Consider the following 27,580-nt stretch of genomic DNA (forward strand, 5'->3'; position numbering starts at 1 on the left):
CAGGGCCATTGAAGGAGGTAAAGATTATGCCTTTGCTAACCTAGAAGAGTTGTTCCTAGTACCCAATATCATCACCCCTCCCAAGTTCAAGGTGCTGGACTTTGACAAGTACAAGGGGACTACTTGCCCCAAGAACCATCCAAAGATGTATTGTCGGAAGATAAGGGCATACGCAAAGATGAGGAACTGCTAATACATTTCTTCCAAGAAAGTCTTACTGGGGTAGCTGTTACCTGGTACACTAACTTGGAACCTTCCCGAGTCCATACTTGGAAGGACCTAATGGTTGCCTTCGTTAGGCAGTATCGGTACTATTCTGATATGGTTCCGGATAGGATGCAACTACAGAACATGTGCAAAAAGGGAGACGATAATCGTGATGGTAGACACATTATCGGTACTCTACTATGAAAAGATGGTGGGCTACGCACCCTCAAAGCTTTGCAGATTTGGTCTTCGCTAGTGAAAGGATCAATGTGGGTCCGAAAAGAGGCAAATTTGATCATCCTACTAGGACGACTGAGAAAACTGGGGCAAATGAAGAGGGTGAGAAAAAGGGAGAAACCCATGTTGTGACTGCCATTCCTATACGGCCAAGTTTCCCACCAACCCAACAATGTCATTACTCAGCCAATAACAAACCTCCTCCTTACCCACCACCCAGTTATCCACAAAGGCCATCCCTAAATCAACCACAAAGCCTGTCTACCGCACTTCCAATGACGAAGACCACCTTTAGCACAAACCAAAAAAACACCAACAAAAAGGAATTTTGCAGCAAAAAGCCTGTAGGGTTCACCCCAAATTCCGTTGTCATATGCTAAACTTGATCCCATATCCACTCGATAATTCAATGGTAGCCATAACCCCAACCAAGGTTCCTCAACCTCCATTTTTCTAAGGATACGACTCGAACGCAACGTGTGCTTATCATGGAGGAGCCCCGGGGCATTCCATTGAGCATTGTATGACCCCGAAGCATAAAGTGTGAAGTCTAATTGATACGGGCTGGCTGAAATTTGAGGAGAATCGCTTGTTGAATCCTAACATTGACAAGCAACACCATACATGGGGCAATTTTGAAGGCTGTTGTTAGGTGTCTCTAATGACTCATCAGGATTTCCAAGTTTATGCCATTATTGTAAACCACAATTACAATGTTAAATGAAATGGATAAAGTTGATATCTTTGTCCCTCATCCTCTCACAAACGCATGTTTGCTTATTCAACTTTCACCGGAATGTGGGTGCAAGCCATTGGTCTGTTTGCTCAAGCGACCTGCGCTCCTGAGTGTTGACTTCCAAGACTGTTCAATCAGAGATTACTTGTCTTGCACATTGGTGGGGGTGCCGTAAAACAACGAGTAAAGTTCAAAACAAATAAGTTTCAAAATAAAAAAATAAGTTTCAAAATAAAAAATAAAAAGGGCATTTGATTGACTGTGTTTTCAAGTACAAATGTAGACGTTCATGTGACCTCATTTTGTCTTTTTAGAGAGAAGTGAGTTATCAAGAATAGGATGTTGGACAAATGGCCTCAGTTACCTTAAGAAAAAGGGGGGTTGAATTAAGATACAAAGACTATTCCCCAATTAAACTTTCACTCTCTCTTTTCGTATTAACAATGCACCCTTAACATGAATTACTCAAAAGACAATTCAAAATAAACTTCTTTGAAGAAAAAGATAAATAGCAATAAATAAAAGAAGTTTAAGGGAAGAGAGGAATGCAAACTTGATTTATACTGATTCGGCCACTTCCCGTCCCTACGTCCAGTCCTCAAGCAACCCACTTGAGATTTTTCACTCTCTTTGTAAAACTCCTTTTACAAAGCCTGAACCACACAGGGACAACCCTTCCCTTGTGTTCAGGAATCCTTTACAACAAGAGACCCACGGTCTCTTAATCCCTTTTCAGAAATAAGAAGAAGAGAAGAAGAAATCTCTCTTAAAAGAGATAGATTGTACAATGAAGACTAATCAAAATTCCTTATTGAATATGCAAGTGGTTGACCAAGGAATCTTTTTGAGAGGATAAGACAGTTCAGTTCAGAAAAACTCTTAATCTTTTGAGAGGATAAACTTTTTGGGCAATGAAAACTCTCTTTAAATTCGTGCTTCCAAGCCACCTTTGATGGCCATTCATAAACCATTTGAATAGATGTGACTCTTGGAAATTATTTTCCGAAAATCCCCTCTGGTAATCGATTACAAGACTTGTGTAAACGATTACAGGTTTTGAAATTTGAATTAAAAAGTTCAAAAAACTGTTGGTAATCAATTACCATCCATGTGTAATCGATTACACATTATAAATTTTGAATTCAAATTTCTAGTGACTGTTATAAACATTTTCAGCTGCTGGTAATCGATTACCAGAGAGCAAATCTCAATTTGAAATGATAGAATTCTTTGGTCAAACCTTTTGTTTTTCAATTTGGAAACTTCTTCCTAAGATTCTAGAGATCAACTTGATCATATATCTTGATTTTCTTGGATTCTTGTCTTGAATAAAACTTAGAAGCACTTGATCCTTTGGCATCATCAAAACATCTTGCTTCTACATAGGAGTCATTTGACTTAATCCATCAGCTGAAAAATCCTTCGACTATTTCTCGTCCTTGGAAAATTCTTTTTGCAAGAATCAACTGCTTCTTTCATTCTTCCTCACTACGAGGTTGTGAAAACAAGACGACAATTGGTACCTCAAAGCCTTACAGTGGGGCAATGAAAGGCACCATGCAAAAACCTCAAGCGAACCTAGGGGCAGATTAGAAGTTCTCACCCAATAGGTTCCCAGCTACAAGGTCATGACGAAAGATAACAATTGGTACCTCAAAGCCTTACACTGGGGCAATGAGGGGCATCGTGCATGAGCCTCAAGTGAACATAGGGGCAAATCAAAAGTTCTCACCCGTCGATGTTTTTAAACAAGAAAGAAAAAGGGGGGGGGGGAGACAAACCCTGGAATTTCAATAGATTGATTAAACGTCAAACGACTCCATTGTCGTCACTCTAAAATGGTCAAGTGATTAAATCAAACAGAACATACACTCTAAGGGAGTTCCCGGAGAGATTTGCAAAATATAGGATAAGGTCGCATGAATTATCACCTTTTTCAAAAGGACAGTCAATCTGTGTTTTCCAAAAAGATTAAATCAAAATCAAAATCACAAAATAGGGAAAGAATGACATGAGCATTGTACAACTTTCCGTTACATTATTTCATATGAAGTCCGCATTTACCAACAAAGGTTGCATGCATCTGCATCCCTAAAAATCATGTTAACTGCATAGATTTCCTACATCTCGTGTCCAATCTTGGGATGATCGGCCCTCTCGGTGAGTCGATCTCTTGATTTCTCATAAGGATGGACCCTTGGGTACTAGTACCCTCATCTCCAGAGGACTATACGTCCTCACCTTCAAAGGGCTACACGTCCTCACCTTCTGAGGACTACATGTCCTCATCTTCAGAGGACTACATGTCCTCACCTTTAGAAGGCTACACGCCCTCGGCTCCGAGGACTATACGTCCTCATCTTCAGAGGACTACATGTCCTCACCTTCAGAGGGCTACGCGCCCTCGCCTTCATAGGGCTGCACGCCCTCACCTTCCGAGGACTACATGTCCTCATCTTTAGAGGACTACATGTCCTCACCTTTAGAGGGCTAAACACCCTCGGCTCCGAGGACTATACGTCCTCATCTTCAGAGGACTACATCTCCTCACCTTCAGAGGGCTACGCGCCCTCGCCTTCATAGGGCTACACGCCCTCACCTTCCGAGGACTACATGTCCTCATCTTCAGAGGACTACATGTCCTCACCTTCAGAGGGCTACGTGCCCTCGCCTTCCGAGAACTACATGTCCTCACCTTCCGAGGGCTACATGAACTCACCTTCAGAGGACTACACGTCCTCGCCTTCAGAGGACAACATGTCCTCGCCTTCACCTTCCGAGGACTACACGTCCTTACCTTCAGTGGGCTACACGCCCTCGCCTTCAAAGGGCTGCACGCCCTCACCATTAGAGGGCTACGCGTTCTCACTCTTAGTGGGCCCCATATCCACACCTTAAGATAATTTAAGGTCCTCTGCCCTTAAAAGCTTAACCGAGACTCTCGCTCCCAGTTAAGGGGCCAGTAGTTTCCTTTTATCAGTTTCTGGGCCACCCCCCTGATATTGTAAGGCGACCAACTGTGCAAGCACAACCAGAGAGGGAGGCTATCACACAGCTACTATGCATACCGGGGCAAGATTTCACCCATGCCGCTGCAAAGAGACGAGTGTGGATCATGTGTACCAACATGACCCCTTTTACACAGATATAAATGACGTTGCTACTTAGCAACATTCTGCCCAACGACCGCAATACCGATCTCCCCCTGTGGAAGTATCAGTTGGTCTGTGCCGTCCCGACATAGGTAGGTATGCATTATTTCCAACTAATTTCTAATGCCATCTACTATTCGCAGGGATCGCGCCCGCAAGACACCCAGTGGACCCGGAGACGTCCAACAGGGCCCTAGGGTTTCCAGCTCGGGTTACAGGCCTCTGTAAATCCTACAGGACGCCCGTCCCCCCATCAAGTTCATGCCATCGTGACCTAGGTAAGTACGCACCTCTCCCCAACTGATTTCTGATGTCATCTATTGTTTGCAGGGATCGTGCCCGCAAAACACTCTGTGGACCCGAAGAAGGCCAATAGGGTATTAGAGTTGCCAGCTCTAATTACGGGCCTCTGTTAGTTCTACGGAGTGCCCGTTGCCCCCAACAAGGTCATTAGGTCCCACATTAACCGGGCTTTCATCAAGAAGTACTGCGCCCCCAGGCAGGCGCAGGGCGAAACACCACAACAGCATTGGGATGGCCAGTAGTGGGCAATAGACACACCGCCACCACCTCTAGAGTTCACCTCAGCTCATCCATAAAAAGGTTAGAGAGTTGCCTATGACACATGGCCGACCAATAGGCGACCAAGTCCAAAGCCAAAGGTAAGCAATGTACTAGGTCCATGACCGACAAATCATTAGGCGTCCAGCTCAAGACGTTAAAGAAGCGCTACTAGGAGGCAACCTAGTAACTTTTAAATTTCTGCTTGCTATTTGATCACCTTTTGTTTCTCAAGTCATATTGGGACACACCTAGTTGCTCATGATCCTAAGAATTTAAATAAAATGAGCACAAGCTCGGAAGGTAGTCATACCTCACAAAATATATGTATGCGTGTTTAGGTAGTGAAAAATACCTTAGATATGCATGTATGTAATTTAGGTAGCAAACAACTACCTCACAAAATATATATATGTATGTTTAGGTAGCAAGATACCTTAGATATGCATGTATGTAGCAAAAAGATACCTCACAAAATATATATATGTATGTTTAGGTAGCAAGATACCTTGGATATGCATGTATATAGCAAAAATACCTCACAAAAATATACACATGTTTAGGTAGCAAAATACCTCATGAAAAAAAAGGGAAAAAACAAAAACAAACAAGAAAAAGAAATAAACAAATGATAAAAAAGGAAGATAGAAAAAATAGAAAATAAGTTATCTAGCTAAAAAACCAACATGCTTTTGAAAAGAGATGACTTCCAACTTTTCTTTGAAGAAAAATTCGCTGATCATAGCTAGTTTTTGGAAAAAAATGTGTGTACGCCTGAAGGGTGAATGCTGTGAAATTTTCCCGAGTACCCAAAATGAACTCGGATGAATGCACAAATTGATAAAAGACCATATTTTGGAAACATTGGGTTGACTAAAAATAGAGGAAATGAATCCTGAGCCCTAGCATCACATGACCATAAAAATTTGACACTTGAGTGTCCACATAGGTGCATGCATGACTAGTTTTGCATAAAATTTCCAAATCATCATTTTTGCATTTGTGTCATGGAAATAATGTGGGGCATCCCTTTTATCCTTGAACCAAACCAAACCCTGACATGTATCATGTCTAGCCATTTTACAAGCCTTGAGCCAAAATGCTGACTCACCATAAACCTCGACCCAGGGTGAGAATGTCAATCCTTACCCTCGGAAGCAAAAAAAAGGGAAAAGAAGGAAAATTTCCAATCAAAGAGAAAGCAAAAAAAGGAAAGGAAATTCCCAATCAAAAAGTGGGAGAAAGCAAAAAGAAAAGAAAGAAAATTCCCAATCAAAGAATGGGAGAAAGCAAAAAAAAAGGGGAGGAAAGAAAATTCCTGATCAAGGATCAAAAGAAAATTGAAGAAATATGCAGAAAGGTCTTTGGACCAGACAATATCTAGACAATACAGAATTGTCACCAAATGAACAAAAAAAGAAAGGAAACCACGACCTAAAAGTGGTCTTCTCCCTTTAATTGCCAACCAAAAAAAAACCTGTGCGTCGGTGACTTGTTCGCCTCGCGTCAAACAAAAACAGAAAAGGAAAAAGCCAAAAAACTCAAAAGCCAAAAAAACCCACCAAAAAACCCATTTCCAAGGGAAGTCCTATTGATCCACGATCACGCATGTAATCTTTGATTTGATAGGAAATAATTCGCAAAGTCAAGTCGTGACATATCTATGGTTCGGAATTAGGATGAAACACTTACCTGTGCGAGGTTGATACACTTTGAGTGATTTTCTTTGAACCCAGTGTTTCCTCTAAATGGTCATTTAGAAACAAAATGCTAACATCCAAAATCTCATTTATGGTTATGGGGGGGTTTCATCAGCAGATTCTCCTTCCCCGGTAGACGCATTGTTTTTCACTCAAAAAGGCATATGCTGCTCTAATCAGTTGGAATATTTGTCTCTTTACTAAAGCATGTTTGCATTTTAGTGGAGAAAACACCGAGACTTTTTCAAGTCTCACAAGTTATCCAGAACTACGTAGGTCTGAGTTCCTCATTGGAGGATACGTAGGAGCAAGAGCCTCGCTTTTGTCGACCACACCACCTTTTGTTGCCATGACCCAAGAGCTGGTAGCCCGCGGAGACACCTTACGGTTATCTGCACCTCGTCATTCAGTGACCCCAAGTGTGATTGACGAGCAGAGGCCAATGTGGTCATCTGCGCCCTTTCCCGAGGTGTCGGCATCTTCCGGTGGAGATTTTTTCAAGTCTCACAATTTGAATATTAACTTCAGATTTCAGAGCTCTTTTTTAGCACAAAATTTCGTGCTCTTCTCTCCCTCTCCCTTCATTCATCTTCTTCTTCCTCTAAGCTCTTATCCATGGCCTCCTATGGTGGTGAGCTTCTTCTAGACTCATCGTCTCCTTGAAGTGGCGTCTCCTCTCTCTCTTCCTTCTCCATTCCGCTGCCATTCATCTTTCAAGAAGCAAAGGAATCCATTGATGAAGAAAATCCTAGGCCTACAAGCTCCAATGGAGCTTACATCAGGATGTCTCCTCCACCTCTAAGAACCTAGAAAATAACTCTAAAACCTAAAATCTGCCTAAAAGTTTGGACCTTTGCTTCCTTGCTCAGCTTTTCCTCTGTTCTATGCACACAATTCGCAGTCAATTCAGACCTCTTTCACTTCGTCAAGCTCTCTTTTTTTTTCTGCACAAATCAGGCTTAAAAAGGGCTTTCTGACCTCGAAGGCGCGTTTAGCGCGAGTAAGTGATATTTGGCTTAGCGCCAATCTTGCGCTTAGCGCAGAAGAGACAACCGCCTCGCTTAGCGAGCCGCATACGCGCTAAGCGCGTGCTGGCATGCAAGAACTCTCTTCAGGCTTATACTCATGCACTAAGCCACTGTTGTCTCGCTTAGCAGTTTGGTCTCGCTAAGCGCATGGTTCAGGCTTAGCGAGACAACACTTTTTGAACCTTCATAATTTTCTCCATTTTACCTGAAATTGAAGTGAAATTTACATTAAATTCAATAGGAAGGCTTCTACTGAGCATAAATGAAAACTAAACTAGAAATATTTACAATCCTATCAAAAAATAACCATAAATTGGGAGATTTCTTTACATTTTGGAAACTTTTCTATACAAAAATTAGTCGTAAAAGATGACTAACATGGTTCAAGCCTCTTGTAGTTGGACAATAGTGGTCAGCCTCTTGAAATCCCCACCTAAGTATTGTTTGATTTTGATGCCATTCATGGTCCGTATCCTTTTGGTGGTTGGGTCCTCTAATATCACTGCTCCATATGGCATAACTTCGTTGATGATGAATGGTCCAGACCACTTGGATTTCAACTTACTTGGAAACAATATTAATCTAGAATTAAATAACAATACTTGTTGATCAAGCTAAAAATTCCTTTTTGAAAGCTTTTTATCATGGTAAATTTTTACTCTTTTCTTATAAAGCTTGGAATTCACAAAAGCTTGAAACCTTAGTTCCTCTAATTCATGGAGTTAGAGCTTCCTGTGTTCACTAGCTGCATTTGAGTTGAAGTTCAAAAACTTTAATCCCCAATAAGCTTTATGTTCCAACTCAACAGGTAGGTGACAAGATTTGCCATTGACCAATGAGAAGCGAGTAAGTCTCGTAGGAGCTTTGCATGTTGTTTTGTATGCCCATAAAGCTTCATCTAATTTTTAGGACCAATCCTTCCTTGATTGAGCAACTATTTTTCTAAGATTTTCTTAACTTCTCTGTTAGAAACTTCAGCTTGCCCATTTGATGCAATCCTCCCTAGGAAGGGACCAGTCACTAGAGCCATGAGCAAGAGGCTCCAAGAGGATTGGGCTAGAGCCGGTGAAGAAAGCCCTACGGTTCTCATGAACCTTAGGATAGATTTCTGAGCCCATGGGCCAAGTTTGGGTCCAATTATCTTTGTACATATTAGACTAGGATGTCATTATATTTGGTCCTTGTATTTAGGGCTCCATAATGTAGGTAGGGTACCCAAGAAATATAGGATTTTTCAGCCCTTGTATTTTAGGGCACAAAGACTAGTTTTTGTATTAGGGGTAGTTTTGTAATTTCACATGCACTAAGTGAATATTTGATGTGTGTGTTGGGAAATAAATTTAATTGAATTGGTAGAAGCCCAATCCAATTAAATTTTAGATGGGGAGGTGAGCATTTGCTTACTACACCCCATTGCCACATCATATAGTCACACTTTGTGCATGTCCTTCATGCTTTACATGCCTCATGATACCTAAGCACACTTAGTGGAGAATCTTGGAATTGATCTTGGATTAGTGGGCTGAACCAAACTGAAATTCACTAATCATAATTAGTGAAACTTTGGCTCCAAAATTTGGCTCCACAAATTCAATTTCAAATTCAAGTGAAATTTGAATCGAAATTCAAATTTCCCTCCAATTTTGTGTGACACTTAGGCTATAAATAGAGGTCATGTGTGTGCATTTTTTTCAACTTTGATCATTTGAAAATTAAACTTCAGATTTCAGAGCTCTTTTAGAGCACAAAATTTCGTGCTCTTCTCTTCCTCTCCCTTCCTCTCCCTTCATTCATCTTCTTCTCCCTCCAAGCTCTTATCCATGGCCTCCTATGGTGGTGAGCTTCTTCTAGACTCATCTTCTCCTTGAAGTGGCATCTCCTCTCTCTCTTCCTTCTCCATTCCGCTGCCATTCATCTTCCAAGAAGCAAATGAATCCATTGATGAAGAAGATCCTAGGCCTACAAGCTCCACATGGAGCTTACATCACCATTAGTCTGAGGGTGGTAAGGTGAGGCTACCATGTGTTTGACACTATAGTGTTGGAGGACTTTTGTGAGTTGTGCATTACAAAAATGAGATAATGTGTCACTTATTAGTACCCTGGGTGTGTTAAACCTTGAGAAGATATTTTTCTTTAGGAAGAAAATAACGGTTTTTGCATCTACATGTTGTACCGCTACTGCTTCCACCCATTTTGTTACATAGTCCACAAGTAATAAAATGTATTCATGTGAGTAAGTTGATGGAAATCGTCCTATGAAATCTATCCACGATAGTCAAAAGCTTTGACTTCCAAAATGTTCTGCATTGGCATTTCATTTCTTCTGCAGAGTCCACCTATTTTTTGACATTTGTCACACCTTTGGATGTATTCATGAGCATCTTTGCACAAGGTAGGCCAATAAAAACTAGATTGGAGAACCTTGACAATAGTCCTCTCTCCATTGTAAAGGCCTCCGTAAGGTGAACTATGGAAATGCCATAACATGCTTCTTACCTCCCCTTGAGTTACACACCTCCTTAGGAGATTGTTTTCTCCAATTTTAAACAGATAAGGATCATCCCACACAAAATATTTAGCGTCTCTAAAAAACTTCTTCTTCTGGTACCAAGTAAGATCATCAGGAAGTGCACCAACTGCTTTAAAATTAGCCATCTCGGCAAACTATGGCCTTACTGTAATGTTGAATAGCTTCTCATCTAGAAACTCTTCTTGAATCTCGGGTCCTTGTGTGGTCACCTCATCAATACTCAGCCTAGAAAGATGATCAGCCATAGTATTTTCACTTCCCTTCTTATCCTTAATTTCCAAATCAAATTCCTGCAATAATTAAATCCAATAGATAAGTCAAGGTTTCAAATCAGTTTTAACCAACAGATATCTTATAGCAACATGATCAATAGAAACCACAACTTTAGATCCTATCAAATAAGATCTAAATTTTTTCAAAGCATACACTATTACAAGAAATTCTTTCTTAGGTGTGGCATGATTAATTTGAGCTTCATTTAAAACCTTGCTTGCATAGTGTATGACATGAAAAATTTTATTTTTCCTTTGACCCTGAACTGCTCCTACTACATAATCACTTGCATCACACATTATTTCAAAATCAAGTGTCCAATTTGGAGTAGTGATTATGGGTGCAGAAATTAGTTTCTGTTTCAAAGTATCAAAAGCTTCAAAACATAATTTATCAAAATGGAACGAAACTTCTTTATTCAAGACATTGCTCAAAGGCTTGACAATCTTAGAAAAATCTTTTGTGAAACACCTGTAGAATCCAACATATCCTAAAAAACTTCTGATGCCTTTGACATTTGTCTGTGGAGGTAATTTTTCCAAGACTTCCACCTTGGCTTTGTCAACCTCAATGTCGTGCACAAAGATTTTATGGCCCAACACAATGCCTTCAATCACCATAAAGTGGCATTTCTCCCAATTCAGCACCAGGTTTATTTCAACACACCGCTTCAGTACAATGTCAAGATTAGCCAAATATAAATAAAAAGAAGAGTCAAAAATAGAGAAGTCGTCCATAAATACTTCAATATTTTTTTCAATGAGATCAGAGAAAATAGAAAGCATGCACCATTGAAATGTAGTAGGAGCATTACAGAAGGACATCTTCCTGTAAGCAAAAATACCGAAGGAACAAGTAAAAGTTGTCTTTTCTTAATCTTCAAGATTAATAGTGATTTGATTATATCTTGAATATCTATCAAGAAAACAACAAAAATTTTGGCCTGTTAGTCTCTAACATCTAATCCATAAAAGGTAATGGAAAATGATTATTTCTAGTGACTTCGTTGAGCTTCTTGCAATCAATACACATTTGGTATGTTTCCTACTGTTTTAATTCATATTGGGGTGCCTAAGTGGTTTAGGGGATTAGTGGCAGCCTAGTTGGGATGAGTTCCCTTTATCTAGTTTAAGTTTTCTCATTTATTTAAAAAAGATTATTTCCATCGTAAAAAAATAATTAAATGAAAGAAAAAAAAACTAAATTGACTGAAAGTTAATGTATTAATTACCGTCGCAAAACGATGTTAAACTTTTATAATTGATAAATAAATGTTGGAAATTAACGCCTATCATATTGAAAACACTATTTGCAAAATAAATTATATGCACATAATCTCACATAAGTAAACGGGCACCCTTAATAATGAATAAATGCTAGAAAAAAATAAATAAATGTTTGACGAACGAAATACTAGAAAGTGTTACGTGTCAGTAACATCATCCTGAAAAAGGGGAAGAGGTGGGGGGATAAAATGCAATACGCTACAAAAATACAGTAACATCTAGTGTCGGTGAGTATTGGTCGTATGCAACTTTTAATTTTGCCTCACATGACCAGACCCCAACCCAGCCGAAAACGAAGAAAGGAAAAGAAAAGAAAAAAAATTCTGTGTGGGGTCTCTCTATAATAAAAGGTTTTTTGCCTCTTTGGATTCTACCGCTTTCCCTTACACCAAATATTCCCACATGCAGTAACTTTCTCACACACAAACACAGATAAGAAGATAAACAAATTCACCTCGTTCCTTTGTGCTAGCTATACTATTTAGCAATTCTTAATGCGACAATTGAATAACCCCAAAACTTTATTTAAAAGCTTTGGATTTAATTTGTGAGGGGACCATTATTAGTAGTACATCAAAATAAATGGTCATATAAAAGTTACCGATGACCATCTACCACAGATTTATTAGCTAAAGTAAAAGTATTTATTAGGTGAACTAAGATATTTCTGGACATGAATTTGGAGACTTATCTTTTAAATTATGAAGATTTATTTATTCAAGAAACTAGTCTTTCTTACTCTTAACAAATATTCTTTCATATATACAAATTTAAGCATCAAATACTTCAAAAATATAACTTTGTGTCAACCATGCGACATTATTTTATTGTTCCAGGGAAACAAAGCCTAAGTTTATTTCTTTTCTTTGATATTTTTTTGGATAAAGAATAGTTTAACATTATAAAAGCCTGATTATTTCACATGCTAAACGGAGTTCTGTGAAAGTGGAAAAAAAAAGTATCATTCATTTAACGTGTCTTGTACTTTGTGTAAAATAAAGTTTCAACTGTTAATTTTATAGCACAAATCATGCCACATTCACTTGACTGGTTACCAAGCACACGCTAAATTATTCTTATTAATAATAGATTGGGATCCGCTTCAGTTCATAAACAACTGCACATACATGATTGTAAGTTTTCAACTCCTAGAAAAGAATTAATTAGTTTTAATATAAAAAAATTACAAATTTAATTTATCAACTTTATAACATTTAGATCTGAACTGTTCGTCATTCATTTGCACTGCAAGGATTCGTGACCTCTGAGAACAAAGCAGCGTGCCGATGAGTGAACTAGAATTTCTGTTGCCAAAATTAAGTACTATTTTCACACAAGATAGGTCGTGGGACTGGTTGATTGAGGGTAGATTGGGTTTTTTCCTTTGGAATGAGTTGGGTCGGGAGCAAGAATTGAACCTATGTTTTTGTGGAATAATTTTATACTGAAAATCATTTTGCTGGAGTTGGGTATGATTATTATAAGCGGTAAAAATTTTACTTCCAATATTTAGAACAGATTCATGTCAATTAATATGTGCGCTCTTGATGGTAAACTATTTTACAATTAATATGTGCGCTCTTGATGGCTTGTAGACGCATCATGCATTAGTTGAAAACCATAAAAAAAGAAAAGAAACGGATGGTTATTTGAAAAATATTGATTCGGATCCTATGGCGACATGGTTTTACGCATTTAGACCTTGTTTTACGAAACGAAGGAAGTGGACATTAGTAAGTCCAGAGAACTAACGTCAATATATGAAATCAATTTATTTCTGTCACATTCGTTGGTTTTGCCATGGTCTTGTGGGATTCTCATTATCTGCAACTCCTGATCTAAATAGTCCTAGAAATCCCTCTGCACACATTGACAATGATCAATTGGTACAAGTGAATAGTATTTGTCTACACGTAACGCCACTAAGCAAAAAAAAAACACTATCTTGAAAATCATCATCCCAAATGGACCCAATGTCACATAATTGGTACCCCACTAATCCAATCAAGTGTTCCAGTTCAATTAATTAAATAAATTAATAAATTTTGAATTCTTCTAAATTCTCCTAATGAGTCAACTTAGCAAGTTTCTTAATTAGTTAAAGTATAATATATTCTTAAATATCTTATGTTATGTTTTTATACTTGTTTTGAATTTCAAGCAACTATATAAAGAGGAATGTTTGAAAAATTCATTATGAAGATACTTAGATGCAACAACACTTGGTCTTTATTAAATAGTGGTTCAAAGCTAGTAGAAAATTGCTCAAATCTGCATTAGAAAATTGCTATTCGGCGTTCACATTCTTGAAGCACACGCATCAACACTTTAAGAGGAACAAAATTGGCCAAAATTAAGGGTGCGTTTGTCTGGTGTTCTGCCACGGTACTAGTTTGCTACCACGACAAATTGCATTTCCTTAAGCCTGCACTATTACACGTATGCAATGTCTAGTCAAAACTGCAATGGAAAAACACGCCAATTCAATAAGTACACACTGCAGAGTTCACATATACACTTTCATACTCAGAGAAGAAGGACAAGATACATATTACATGCAGCTAGCTTAGTTATTATTATTATTATTATTATTCCCTTAACATGTGATGTGAGAGTGAGACTATTAATCACTTTTAGAGTGCCTCGGTAAGAGTGAGATGAGATTTTAGGGAATCAAATCAACTACTAAAAAAGAAGGGGTTGGTTCATTCATCCTTAACACCCTAATCATTCAACCCCACCTAATTTACCTTTGCTTTTTCTATAACATCCAGAAAGAGGCAAAATAAAAAAAGGAAAAGAAAAGTGACCAACTACATATTCTGATATATCTCTCTCTTTCTCTCTCACTAACTCAATTGCTTTACAATGTGTTGCACCCCACCAACCGCCATTGCTTGAGTTAGAAGCCTCTTATCCACTAACCACTTATGACCCATTTGAGTACTGATTGCCAGGTAGAAAGGAGGGTAGAAAAAGAAGATAAATTGGGGATGGAAGTGGGGGAAAAGAGGGTAGGGGTTAGAGGGAGTGTGGTTGCAGCAGGGTCAGTGTGGGAGAGCAGGATGAAGAGTGATGAAGTTAGAGGGGGGATCAAGGTGTTCAATGCAGAAGAAAACCCTGAAGAAAATAGTGGTGCCAAATTGAAAAGAAATCCAATTGGATGTGGAAAGAGGAAAACATGGAAATCAGAGAGTTCTGAGGGGTCAGAAAATAATACTCATAATAATAGTTGTAATAGTAAGATCCCAATTCAGTGTAAGGAGCTGAGCAATTCTTGTTCCTCTGATGGAATCAAGAAGAGCCCAATTCACACCAGAAAGATTGCTGCTTTTGGAGATAAGTTTGAGAGAGGTCCAATTCATACCAGAAAGATGAGATCTGAGGCACACAAGAGTGGTGAATTGGATGAGGGGAATGAGAGGACTTCAGCACAATTGAGGAAGACGAAGTCAGATTCAATCTCCAAGAAGAAGACTGCTTCTTCTTCTGGTGGCAGATCAATTCAGTTGAGGAAGACCAAATCCGAAGCAACGGATCAAAAGATTGAGGTTGAGAATGGGAAGAATGATGATGAAAATTGTGTGGATTTGGATTATTTGTGTCAAGAGAAAGTGATTTCTAGTAGCTCGGATAATGTGGCTCAAGGTTGTTCAACAGAATTGTCGGTTGATGCTGCTGCTGCTGCTGATGTTGATGTTGTTGCTGTTGCTGATGAAGAAGAGGAAGAGGAGGTTGAGATTGAGATGGTGAAGGAAATTAGTATTCCAGAATACAAGGTTGAGGTTGCTGTGAAGGAACCAGAAAGTAATGATGAGGTTGTTGTTGTTGAGAATGAACAAGGCAAGAAGGTTGTTGTGAATGAACCAGAAAAGAAGGTGGTGGTTGTGGTTGTGAATGAGCAAGAACCTACGAAGATTCTGAAGGAACAAGAACCTAAGAAGATTCTGAATGAACCAGAACCTAAGAGGGTTGTGAGTGCCCACATGCGATTTCATCACAGAAATGAAAGAAAGCCAATTTCTGTCCCTCTTGCTATGAAGCAATCTCCAACAATTAGAAGGAACTCCACAAGTCACCAAAATTTCTCCAAAACTAACTCAAGTAAGGACTTTTTGAGATTGTTCTTTCGATTTGTTTCATAGGCTTTATTCTCATTTCTCACTTAAATTAGTGTGATTGATTGTTATGGTTTAGTTCCAAAAGCAACAACAGAACATCGCTGCTTTCCACAAACCCAAAGCAAGTTGCAGAGTCTAGGTGATTCATCTACACTTCATAACTATGGGCGAGTGTGAAATTTGTTGGCAAAATTTTATTCAAATTATAGCATTAATTCTTTATTTATATATATAACTCTCCTCCTCAGTGGAATTAATCATGTGGAGAGATGTTTCAAGATCAGCATTTGTGTTTGGATTTGGATCATTCATCATAGTCTCATCTTCTTATGCAAAGGATATCAATCTAAGGTTAGAAATCAATCTAAATAGAATTGTTATTTTTTTATCAATAATATATAATATAATTTGCTGTTTCAGAAGAACTGAAGATTTCCTATCATTGTTTCTGCAGTATTATTTCAGTGATGTCCTATATAAGTCTTGTTTATCTCGCTGTTATCTTCCTATATAGATCCTTAATTTGCAGGTAATTTAATAACACAATCACTGTAGTGAAAAATTTGTTACAATTACAATTTACAAGATTACTATCTTTTCTGATTCTCTTCTGGGATGAAACTATTCAGGGGGATCATAAACGTTGAGGACTCAAATTATGTTGTGGGAGAAGAAGATGCAATTTGGATGCTAAAATTAATCCTCCCTTACTTGAATGAGTTCCTATCAAAACTCAAAGCCTTGTTTTCTGGAGATCCAGGTACCACAATAAAGGTAATTAATTTAATAATTTTCTTAGCTCACTGGTATTATGATGACCTTCTTAATAACACTAGAAACTAATGTACAAAAAAAATGAGATATGTACCCAAAAAAATGAGACATGTAAAAAAAAATAACACTAGAAACTTTAGTAGCCTAGAAGATTGACCACACAAATTTTAATTTTGGCATTTGTGTATCAATTGCAGTTGGCAGTGTTGCTCTTTGTTTTGGCCAGATGTGGCAGCTACATAACCGTTTGGAAGATGGCCAAATTTGGTACGTTTTTAAGGATTTACATAAAAAGAGGATTCACATTTTAGGTATTTTAGTTCAATTCTTTTGAAACAAAACCAAGTGCAAGCAATTTGCATTTCAATGCAAAGTTTCTTACTCTAGGGGAGTGAAAATTGCATCTTGCTCCCTTATTACCCCCTTCATTTTATTATTTTCTTTTTTTGGTTATTCAGTTACTGAACTTACCCTTTTACTTAATTGATTACTGACACATTGCTGTGCTCTACTGCCTCAGGCTTCTTTGGAGTTTTTACTGTACCAAAGATATGCTCTTCGTATTCTGCACAGTTAACTGAATATGGTAATTTTTTCCTGAAATTGATGTTGCTTTTTTCCCCCCTAAAAACATTATTTAATGCCTGATTTATGACACTGTACCTTTAAGGTGTAAACAAACACAGTATAGTTGCAGTGAGTAGAGGCTGCTATAGTCCTAGCTAGGTGCTAAAGTGAGATAGTAACAAAGTTTTTTTTTAATAAAAAAAAATTGTTTGTTTTAATTGTCGCTCTACCCTTCAGTGAAGTGTAGACGGTGCGGTGCCTGATTAGGCCCACAACACCTTTCATGCATGCATTGATTACAAGTTACAAACGGTTCTTTGGTACCTATGATTTCATTTTATTTTATTATATGGTGGTGTCTCCAATGCCACATAATGTAGATCTGGTGGAGCACAAATAAACAAAGATTAATAATAGTTTAATGTAGTGCAATTATAGTACCGCCTCAACGATATAAGCAAAGTTAATACACGATGTGGTGGTGCATAATCGATTTTGTATTCATGGTTGTAGTGAAGCTATTCTTTGTTGTTTATGATTTTTTTTATCATTCACCGTGATTTTTGTTGTTAAAATCGATTCTCTAAGGTATCCAAACACACAAGTACAAAATCTAAATCTAAGTCTGTTTTAAGATAGTTTTTTTTCTTTTTCGAAAGAAACATCTCAACTCATTTCATTAACAATGACATACTATGATATGTAATCATAATCTTAGTGACTAGCATTAAATTGCGTCACCCTTGAGTGACGAAATTAGTTTGTCTCGTAACTTATCTCGAAGCTTTAAGATAGGTTTGGTCTCTATGAATAATTACTTCTTGATGTGGTCATTCAAATATAATTTGAATGCATCACATGGATGAGCATCTCTGATTTTTTTTTTTATTATTTGTTTGATTCCTGACATTTTTTGTGCCCATTGGGTCTGCTTTTTGTGTCTGACAATTAGACTCAATTTTGTAATGAAGGGAACACATTGTGTGATAGTATTAACCTAATGGTCCTCCACATCGTTAGTGGTCCCCAATCCCAAAGACCAAACCTAAAACTATATTGTGTCGAATCACGTGTTACTGTGTCCAAGAAGGCTAAATTAAACCCAAGCCTTCTCTGCATATATTCTAATAAATGACACATTTTTTATTAATGTCACGAAGGAAATTTTTGGATTCGTCGATTCCGGGATGCATGGGATTCATGCACTCACAAGAAAGCCGTGGCTCTTGGCATCTTCGGGCTTGTATGGAATTTATCATCAGTTGTTGCTCGCATTTGGGCAGGTAAAACCATGTAAATTAAATGATATTTGCTAATTTCTTTTACCATCTTATCTTTTTTTTTTTTATCACTGATATTCACTACTACTTATGTTTGGTGACCTTTTTATATTTCTTTGGAATAATCACTTTTTGTTTAAATTTAGAGAAATTAGTTTTTGGTTAAGCATATAATTTATACTTCCTATACATGTCGCACATTCTCAGTTTAGTTCTTTCAAGTCAACACTTATTAAATCAATCTTATACTTGTAAACATTCACTTTTTTTATTCACCAAAAAACATTTGTCACCGTACCCCTACTTAATTTGGTCTTTATATATAATATATTTTTATTTTAATTTAGTCCTTATATGTATACCATATTCTTAATTTGATCCTATATCTAGAGACTAAATTAAGAAATTAAAAGTCAACGTATAACGATAGTGATCAAATTGATAGCATTTGCATGTATAGAGACTGATTGAATATTCTTTTTACAAATAAAGACCAAATTAAAATATGCAACACGTACGGCGATTAAATGTTTAATCTTAGTTTTTATGCTTTAATAATTTGTTTGATATGCAATGTGCTAGTAGCTTTGACTAATTGAGCCTGGCACATAGACATGCACACATTAATGAATGGTGTGGTGGTGTTGTATTTTTGTAGTGTTCGTACTATTTGCAGCCTTCAGATATTATCAACAACATTATTTGGTGAGAGATGAATGGGGGGAAGATGAAGCAGGATGTGATGAAACATGGCAAGACCCTGTTGGAGTTAGACCGAAACAAGGACCTGCAACCAACTTTAGTGATACCAATAAAATAAAGAAAGGGTTCTAAAAGTATGTGTTGATGCTGGCAGCTAGTTGTACCACATCTAACAGGCTGGTCCAATTGCATGCACCGTGCCATGTTTTCCTTTAAAACTTTTTTTTTTTTTTAGGTTTCACATGGAAGTTTCTTTTGTCTAGGCTGTAAATTTTTGTTCAGTTAATATAAAGGTTTAATTTAGTAAACAAATCCACCACGGTTCAATAGGAGAAGGGAATAACTTTTTTTTTAAAGGAGGACGTTTGTGTTCTGTAATTAGCATTCAGTTACAATAATTTATTTTTATTATGGTTCAAATTCTTAAATTTAGTTTGACTTTCTGCCGTCCATGCGCTTATTTAGTTTGACTTTCGGAAGTACTACATATCTATGAGAGTTAATATTGGAAAGCTTTTCTTTCTTTGTCATTTGTCTATTCTTCTTTTTACAAGTGATTTTTTTCTGATATAATTATTTTCTTTGTATTCTTCATTGTTAAATTTTTGAAAATAAAAAAAAAGATACTGCAGTTTTTAAAATTGACCGTTTTCAATTGTTAATTGTAAAATTTAGAAAATAAAAAATATTCGACGATTTTTTAAACTGACAGTTTTTAATAGTTAAATTGGACGGATTCTTAGGTGCAGAAGCAAGATAAGTATTACACGGTGCGTTAGTAATATAGACCGTCCGATATTGCAAGTGAATTTTAAGTGAATGCTATTTGTCTATTTGTATTAAGTAAAAGGGGTGCAGCGCTAGTGAATAATAATCATATTTTTAATATAAAAAAAGGCTTAACTAAGTTTTTTATATTTAAAATATAGCCTGTTTTTTAAAAACTATCTAGCATTCATCAATGTAATTTGAAAACAGATTATATTACAGGTATGAAAAATTTAATTAAGTTTTTCTTAAAATGTTTTTTCGGTAAATTAATGTGTTTTTTTTATTCTTGTAGTTTATTTTTCTAATTTTAATTAATGTAAATTTTTATTTTTATTAATTTTAATCTATGTAAGATTCTAGTTTTTCATTTGAAGTCCTCTAAGTTTATACTTATGGGAATCAAAATTTACATAAATTAAAAATGAATAAAATATATTATAGAAATAAAAAATTAAAAAAAACTTAAATTTATAAAGACTAAAATTAAAAAAATAAACTTAGTTAAATAAAAACTAAAAAAAACTAACTGTAGAGACAATAACATATTCAAGGATTTATTTTATTTTTATTTTTTTGCAAAATATGCAGAATGGAGCCCTTTCGAAAAAGAAAAAAAAGAGTTATTCCCCGACTTCCCTGTTTGACGATTGGCCTAGTTGGATGGAGAGGAAACAACACTTTGATTTGTGTCACAAGCAATCAAACACGTCATCGTTTTTCTCACACTTTCATCCGTGGAACGTCCCTAATCTAACCTAAATCAATTAAAAAAAAATTACACTAAGAAACTAAACTGTTTTCTAACTTTTATAATTAATTAATTAGTTAATGATGATTTATAAATATTTAAAAATTAGAAATGATCTGATTTAAATCTAATCTCTTCTTGGAATTCCTTGTAGAACTTTGATATATATTACTTTTTGATATTCATATGTTCTTCAAAGATAATGGCATCTAAACTAATAATTAAATTATTTATTGTTTGCTAGTTATAGTGGATAAATTTTAGGACATTACTTTTGTGTAGGTTGTAAATAACTTACACCAATGTCGGTTGGTAGTTCATCCATTGATTTAATGACTTGTGGCTATTTACACAACAACATGCACAAATTAAACTTTAGTTAAAAAAGATCAAATTTAAGACGTTTGTAAAGCCTAAATTTTATAAATAAAAAGAAAAACCTAGCATTTTATTCATAATTTTCTCAATATAAAAACAATTATTTTTTAAAAATAATATACAGGAAATTAACATTTCCAATAATTTTTTCATGATTATAGTATTTAAATGAAAACTATCACTATAAAAGTATGTTAACCAAAGACAAAAAAAAAAAAAAATCAACATCTAAAATGAATTATTTTGTTGGGATATTTAAAATTTTAATATATAAGTTTATTATCTTTTGTGGATTATCAATAGTATTTTTTGCTATCATTTAGGGTGGAAATAGGTTTAGTCAAAGACTTTGCTTAAATATTTTCGACCTATCCCTACGGGTGAGCAAATACATGTGATCCACCCAAACCTCACTTATCCAATAGACAAAATACACTAATAAATCGCATGTGGATACATATTCTAATACAAAACTTGCAAATAAATTGCAAGTGCATCTCGCATGATGTCAGACTTGGAGCTATCATTCTTTTTTCTTTGACTGGCTTGGTTGTAGCACATTGAAAATTTCAGATAGCTTCCATTGATCCTTTACCATTGATATTTTAGTGTCTTAGGGTGAATCAGGATCCTTAATTATTTTGATTAAATTCAAATAAATACAAAGCTTAAAAACTACGTATTATGTGAGATTAGATTATGCCTTATGGTTATGCGTCTGAAGTTTCAGACAAAAGCAGGTTTAATCCATAATTTGATACAACATTAAAGACAACATTTAATACTCTATGTCTGAAATTTGCTTTGCAATAACTGTCTTACAAGACGTTCTCCTAGGATCTGTCAAATCCCATGAAGAATAAATAAAGTTCAAGCTTCGTGGAGTTATCAAACAAAATCAAAAGATGAACATTGTTGTGACAGACCTACTTTGACTCAAAGTATGTGGTTTTCTGTTGTAGTGTTCAACACAATAGCTAACCAAAGTGGTTTTCTAACATGAAGAAGAATGTTCATTAAATGCTCTAATGATCTCAAACGACACACATGAGTTCAAGTGAAGAATTCTATCCATTTAAAGACAACAAACGATTGAAGATGAAGGTCTATAAATACCAAAAGCTTTGAAGAAATGAGTTACAAACCTACACGCTTACATTCAATTCTTTTTTTTAAAAAGCAAAACTTAGGAGATTTGAGAAATTCTATTCAGATAGGGAAGTTTAGATGATAGAAGAAGAAGAGAGGATTCACGCCAAGGGTTAGTTTATTGCAATTAATAAGATTGCAATGAAGGTTCAAAAGCTCTCTGAACCCAGAAGTATAAAGCTCTGTATAAAAGAGACGAAAAACTAACTACTTAACTGAAAATAGGTACAACAGAAAAGAAAAATACAAATTTTGTTAGAACATAACCTATGTTAATCAACCACCCAAACTAGATGCTCCCTTTTACGAGACTGAACTCTCCACCAAATTACTAGAGATTGGACGACCAATACAGAAGACAAGAGTGTCTGATTAGACGACTAGTGTTGTTGTCCACTCTATCTATATCGTCCATCATCCAACAATCGACAATCTCCACCTTGGTTCAATAACATTTTTGAATTACTAGTAACTAAGTTCATCTCTAGAAATCTACATTAAGTAGATCTAGGCAGTGCATGAACTTACTTCTTGGAACAGCCTTAGTGAACATATCAGTTGGATTCTCCCTTGTATCCACTTTCTTGACCTTGACCCATTTCTCAGAACAAATCAAGTGGTATTTGATGTCAATGTGCTCAGTTTTCTCAAGATGGACTTGATCTTTGTCTAAGCAGATTGTACTCATACTACCGTAGAAAATGATAACCTTTTCTTGTGGAAACTGAAGAATTGCTAATTAGGCCCTTTAACTAGATCCCTTCCTTTGCTGCTTTTGCCCTAGCCATGTACTCTACCTCTGTAGTGGACAAGGACATTGTGGGCCAAAGTGTTGTCTTTCAACTGTAAGGAGTTTCCAATCGTGAATGTGTACCCAGTCATAGATCTCGTTCCATCAAAATCTGCAGCACAACCAAAATTTGAGTAACCAACAAGAGCAAAGGGAGTGTTTCTATGGTAGATGTTAGGGTTTTATTTCACGATAGATTCAACTTATAGGCCAAGTGTAACCCAATCATGATGTAGTAGCTAAACTATCATTAAGGTCGTATCCCAAAGGAATAAAGAAGGGATTTCATGTAATTATTTAACTAAGAGCTAGGTTTTTGTATTTTTATTTTTGTGATTGTCACGAAATAAATAACAAAAAATAAATTTCAATAAAAGTTAAATGACAATCAAATAATTAAGTAAAGATATAAATACTAGACTTGGATGGTGACGTCGATATTGATGAATGAATGTCTAGGTTTGCACTTGGAATTCACTCGATCCGCTGTAACTTCACAATTCTCTACTCATCTCTCTTGCTCATTCCCAATTCACTAATGTATTCTACCCCAACTCCCTCATGGTCACAGATTCTAAACTACTTGCCTGATAGCTAATCCCTTGGACATACTGACACAAGCAATCAAACATTAATGGTCAAGAATTAGCGAGGCTTAACCAAAATTATTTTATCCCTAGAGATAATTTCAATTAAGTACTTGATTCAGTTTCAGGTTTCAACAAGGCTCGCCAAAGTGCAAGTCAATTCCTGAATTTATCTATAAGATGACCAATCAAATAAAAGCATTAAGTATATAAACGAATAAAGAACTCAAGATGAAGTATTGAATCGATAGAATTAAAGCAAAACAAGGTTCTTTCTTTCCTCTCCTGGGTGGAAGGAATTGCACTCATAAAAATAATACAATGAAACTTAGAATTTCTAATGGAATAATGGAGGCGTCTAGTAGGCGGAAGTCTAAAATATAATTCTAAGAACCTCTCAGAACTACACTGTTACAATGAATGCCTAACCACCTATTTATAGAATTGTAGCTAAGTCTAATTAAGGAGATTTTCCTAGCTTTTATCTTCAATTTTTGCAATTTCTCCTTCCTGAACTTTATGCTGATTTTGGGCCTCTGGAGCTCTTGCCAAAATGACTTATTTTTATTGAAAATTATCAAAAATTCATTAAAAATAACTAATCTACCCTATACAAAGTAAAAACTGAATTTAAAGCTAATTTGATTCAAAAGAAGGCCTAAAGTTAACTAAAATGCCAAATACAAGTTACAAAATGTATATGAAAATCCGGTAAATTTGACGTTTATTAGTACACGAGTCCAATATTGGTTGTTCCTTTAAGGTACCTGCATATATATTTCAAAGCATGCCAATGTTACTTCTTAGGATTACCTGTATACCTACTCCCAACACTGACTATTTATGCAAGGTCCGGTCTTGTACATACCATAAGATACATTAGACTACCTTCAACACCTACACAAGGAACATGAGGCATGTATTCCTTCTTTGACTCTAGCTGAGTAGTGACTTCAACTTTTGAATTGCCAACAAATTTTGAGATGTTGTGAGCATGTTGTCCACATAGAGTAGCAGATAGATATGGGAACCATCCTCCTCTTTGCAATGATAAACACATGAGTCATAGGAACTTCTGATATATCCATGAGAGACAATGAACTCATCGAATCTCTTGTACCATTGCCTTGGTGGTTGCTTAAGCCCATAGAGAGATCTCTTCAATCTACAGATAAAATTTTCCTTACCTTCCACATCAAAACCTTTAGGTTGTTGCATCATAATGTCTTCTAGTAGTCTTCCATGGAGAAAAGCAATTTTCACATAGAGTTGCTATAACTCCATGTCCAGAATTGTCACTAGGGATAGAAAAACACGTATGTAGGCGTGTTAAACTATTGGAGAAAATATCTCATTGTAGTCCACTTCTTCCTTCTGACTGTAGCCTTTAGCTACTAGACGTGCTTTATAATGGGCGACTTCTTCAGTGGACAATCCAAATTTCTTCTTGAAGATCCACTTGCACCCCACTACTCGTCTATCATTAGGTGGTTCAACTAAATCCCATGTCTGGTTCTTTTGAAGGGATTGCATCTCTTCATTCATAACCATTGTCCACTCCACGACTTCAAAATAAAAAATTGCTACTAATAAGTGGATGGTTCAGATGAATCGATGTCATTTGCTACATGTAGGCATAAGATACTTTGTCAAAGCCACATCTTTTAGAAGCTTTCATTTGTCTTTGTGACTTTCTGGGTGTTGTGGTTTTAGAATGCTTTGGATGGTTTTGATTCTTCCATTTAGTCCCCTCAACTACTGTTGTATTTTGATGTTAAGGGTGCATTTGAAGATCCTAATCAATCTCATCAAGTGCATCAAACTACTTTTGATCATTAATGTTTCTGATTGTGGAGCTCTCAAACTCCACCTGCTTAGTGACATCCTTAGCCTTGCCCAAATCTTCACTAGATTTAGAATCCTTAGCCTTGCCTAAACATAGAGAGTTTGTGAAAGACAACATATCCAATCAAAATGACATTTCTTTCAGATGGAGACCAGACTCAGAATCCTTTGACTCTATCTCTATAGGTAAAAGAATCCCTTTTTGACTTTGCGTTCCAACTTACCTTCATTTATGTGTAAATTGGAAAAAAATTTGGAGTTGGAAACAAACTGAATTTTTTTTTGAAAGAGCTCAATGAATTTCATGACCATCTAAATGATGGAAGAAATGATATATGGAGAGAGTGTGCAAAAGCACACAAAGATTATGAGGACTTGGAAAAGAGTAAACATAATCTTTGGGTGGAATGTGAAAACCACAAAAGTCTATGAAGTTTTTAAATGAAAAGTTGTTGAAGAATTATTAATGTACAATAGATGTCCTATAAACAAATCTGGCAATGTATATGAGGGAGAAATATATAGTCATGATGAAGAAACCATTGTTTGCTACTTTTGTGGAAAGGTTGACACATGACGTCCAAATGCAGGGACTTACCTAGAAAGGGAGCACCCAATAACGCATTTTCCACTAACAAGAAAGGATCCAAAAAGATTTGGGTACCTAAGAACAAAATAATTTTTGTTGCAAATGTCATTAACAGCAGGAAAGACATAGTCATCATTGTTCTTGGACAGTGGCTGCTCACAACACATGAAAAGAGAAAAGGTGTATGTTCTAATGCTTGACTCTCGATCATGGTAAAACCGTAAATTTTGGAGGCAATAAAAAATGGTTAATAACAACAGTGAGTATGATAAGGCTAAATGAGTCCTTTTCAGAACTAAGACTGGAAGAGAGCATAAGCAGCAAAGCATCAGTCAACATGAACACTGAAGCTGCAACATCCACTCAACTATTGGAAGGTCCTTAAGAAGAAGTGATGCAATCCTACCCACCAAGGGCATTGGATAGAAGACTCCAAGAAGATTAGGCCAGAGATGCAAGAGAAGGCACTAGGATTCTCATGAGCCTTAGGATAGATTTTGGGCCCATGGGCTAAGTATGAGACCACTTATCTTTGTACATATTAGATTAGAGTTTCATTATTTTTGGGCCTTTTATTTATGACTCCATAGTGTAGGGAGGGTACCCTAATAATGTAGGATTTTTCAGCCCTTGTATTTTAGGGAACTAAGACTAGTTTTTGTATTAGGGGTAGTTTTGTAATTTCACATGCATTACGTGCACTATTTGATGTGTGTGTTAGGAGAGAAATTTAATTGAATTGGGAGAAGCCCAATCTGATTAAACTTCGGACAAGCCAAAGGGGAAGGTGACCATTTGCTTGTTACACCCCATTGCCATAACATATAGTCACACTTTGTGCATGTCCTTAATGCTTTACATGCCTCATGATACCTAAACACACTTAGTGGAGAATCTTGGACTTGATCTTGGATTAGTGGGCTAAACCATAGCTGAAATTCACTAATCATAATTAGTGAAATTTCGACTCCAAATTTGACTCTGCAAATTCAAATTAAAATTCAAGTGAAATTCCTTCCAATTTTGTGTGATGCTTAGGCTATAAATAGAGACCTTATGTGTGCATTTTTCCAGCTTTGAGCATTTGAGAAATTAGACTTCAAAGTTTAGACCTCATTTGAGGCATAAATTTCGTGTCCCCTTTCTCCTTCTCCCTTCACTCATCTTCTCATACCTTCAAGCTCTTATCAATGGCTTCCTATGGTGGTGAACTTGTTCTTGACCCATCTTCTCCTTGAAGTGACATCTCCAATCACCATTCTGTTTGACGGCTGGCAAGTGCACCGAATCGCGCAAGTAGTATAAAACGGTAAGAATCGAGTATTGAACTCTCGGGGAACTTGTTTTACTTGGTGTCATACCCTAATTTCTTCCGGGGACCATCCGTTGTTGGGATGCGACCCTCGTTTGATCACTTCGAGGTACTTGGCACCCATCGTTAGGCAATTCGTGAAGTTCCGTGACATGCCGGAAGTCAAAAGAAAGCATCGTAGTACAATCCGTGAAGTTCCGTGACATGCTGGAAATTAAAAGGAAGTGTTAGTGTGCAATCCGTAAAGTTCCGTAA

The 27,580-nt window shown here is 36.5% G+C and overlaps 1 protein-coding gene across 2 annotated transcripts; it reads left to right on the forward strand.

Annotated features, from left to right (window-relative positions):
* The first annotated feature begins 14,319 nt into the window (after positions 1-14,319).
* On the forward strand, positions 14,320-19,576 carry LOC100801188 (reticulon-like protein B21). Of its 2 annotated transcripts, XM_003525865.5 has the most exons (9): positions 14,326-15,816; positions 15,910-15,972; positions 16,082-16,184; positions 16,288-16,362; positions 16,463-16,607; positions 16,805-16,874; positions 17,128-17,193; positions 18,335-18,457; positions 19,113-19,576. In XM_003525865.5, exons 1-9 carry the CDS (start codon positions 14,643-14,645, stop codon positions 19,286-19,288), a joined length of 1,995 nt encoding a protein of 664 aa, XP_003525913.2. In that variant the 5' UTR covers positions 14,326-14,642; the 3' UTR covers positions 19,289-19,576. The 2 variants fall into 2 exon arrangements, with proteins under 2 accessions (XP_040872125.1, XP_003525913.2); XM_041016191.1 differs by lacking the exon at positions 19,113-19,576 and having other exon boundaries at positions 14,320-15,816; positions 16,463-16,593.
* Positions 19,577-27,580: the final 8,004 nt, after the last annotated feature.

The sequence above is a fragment of the Glycine max genome, chromosome 6 (assembly GCF_000004515.6).
Source record: "Glycine max cultivar Williams 82 chromosome 6, Glycine_max_v4.0, whole genome shotgun sequence".
Taxonomy (NCBI): domain Eukaryota; kingdom Viridiplantae; phylum Streptophyta; class Magnoliopsida; order Fabales; family Fabaceae; genus Glycine; species Glycine max.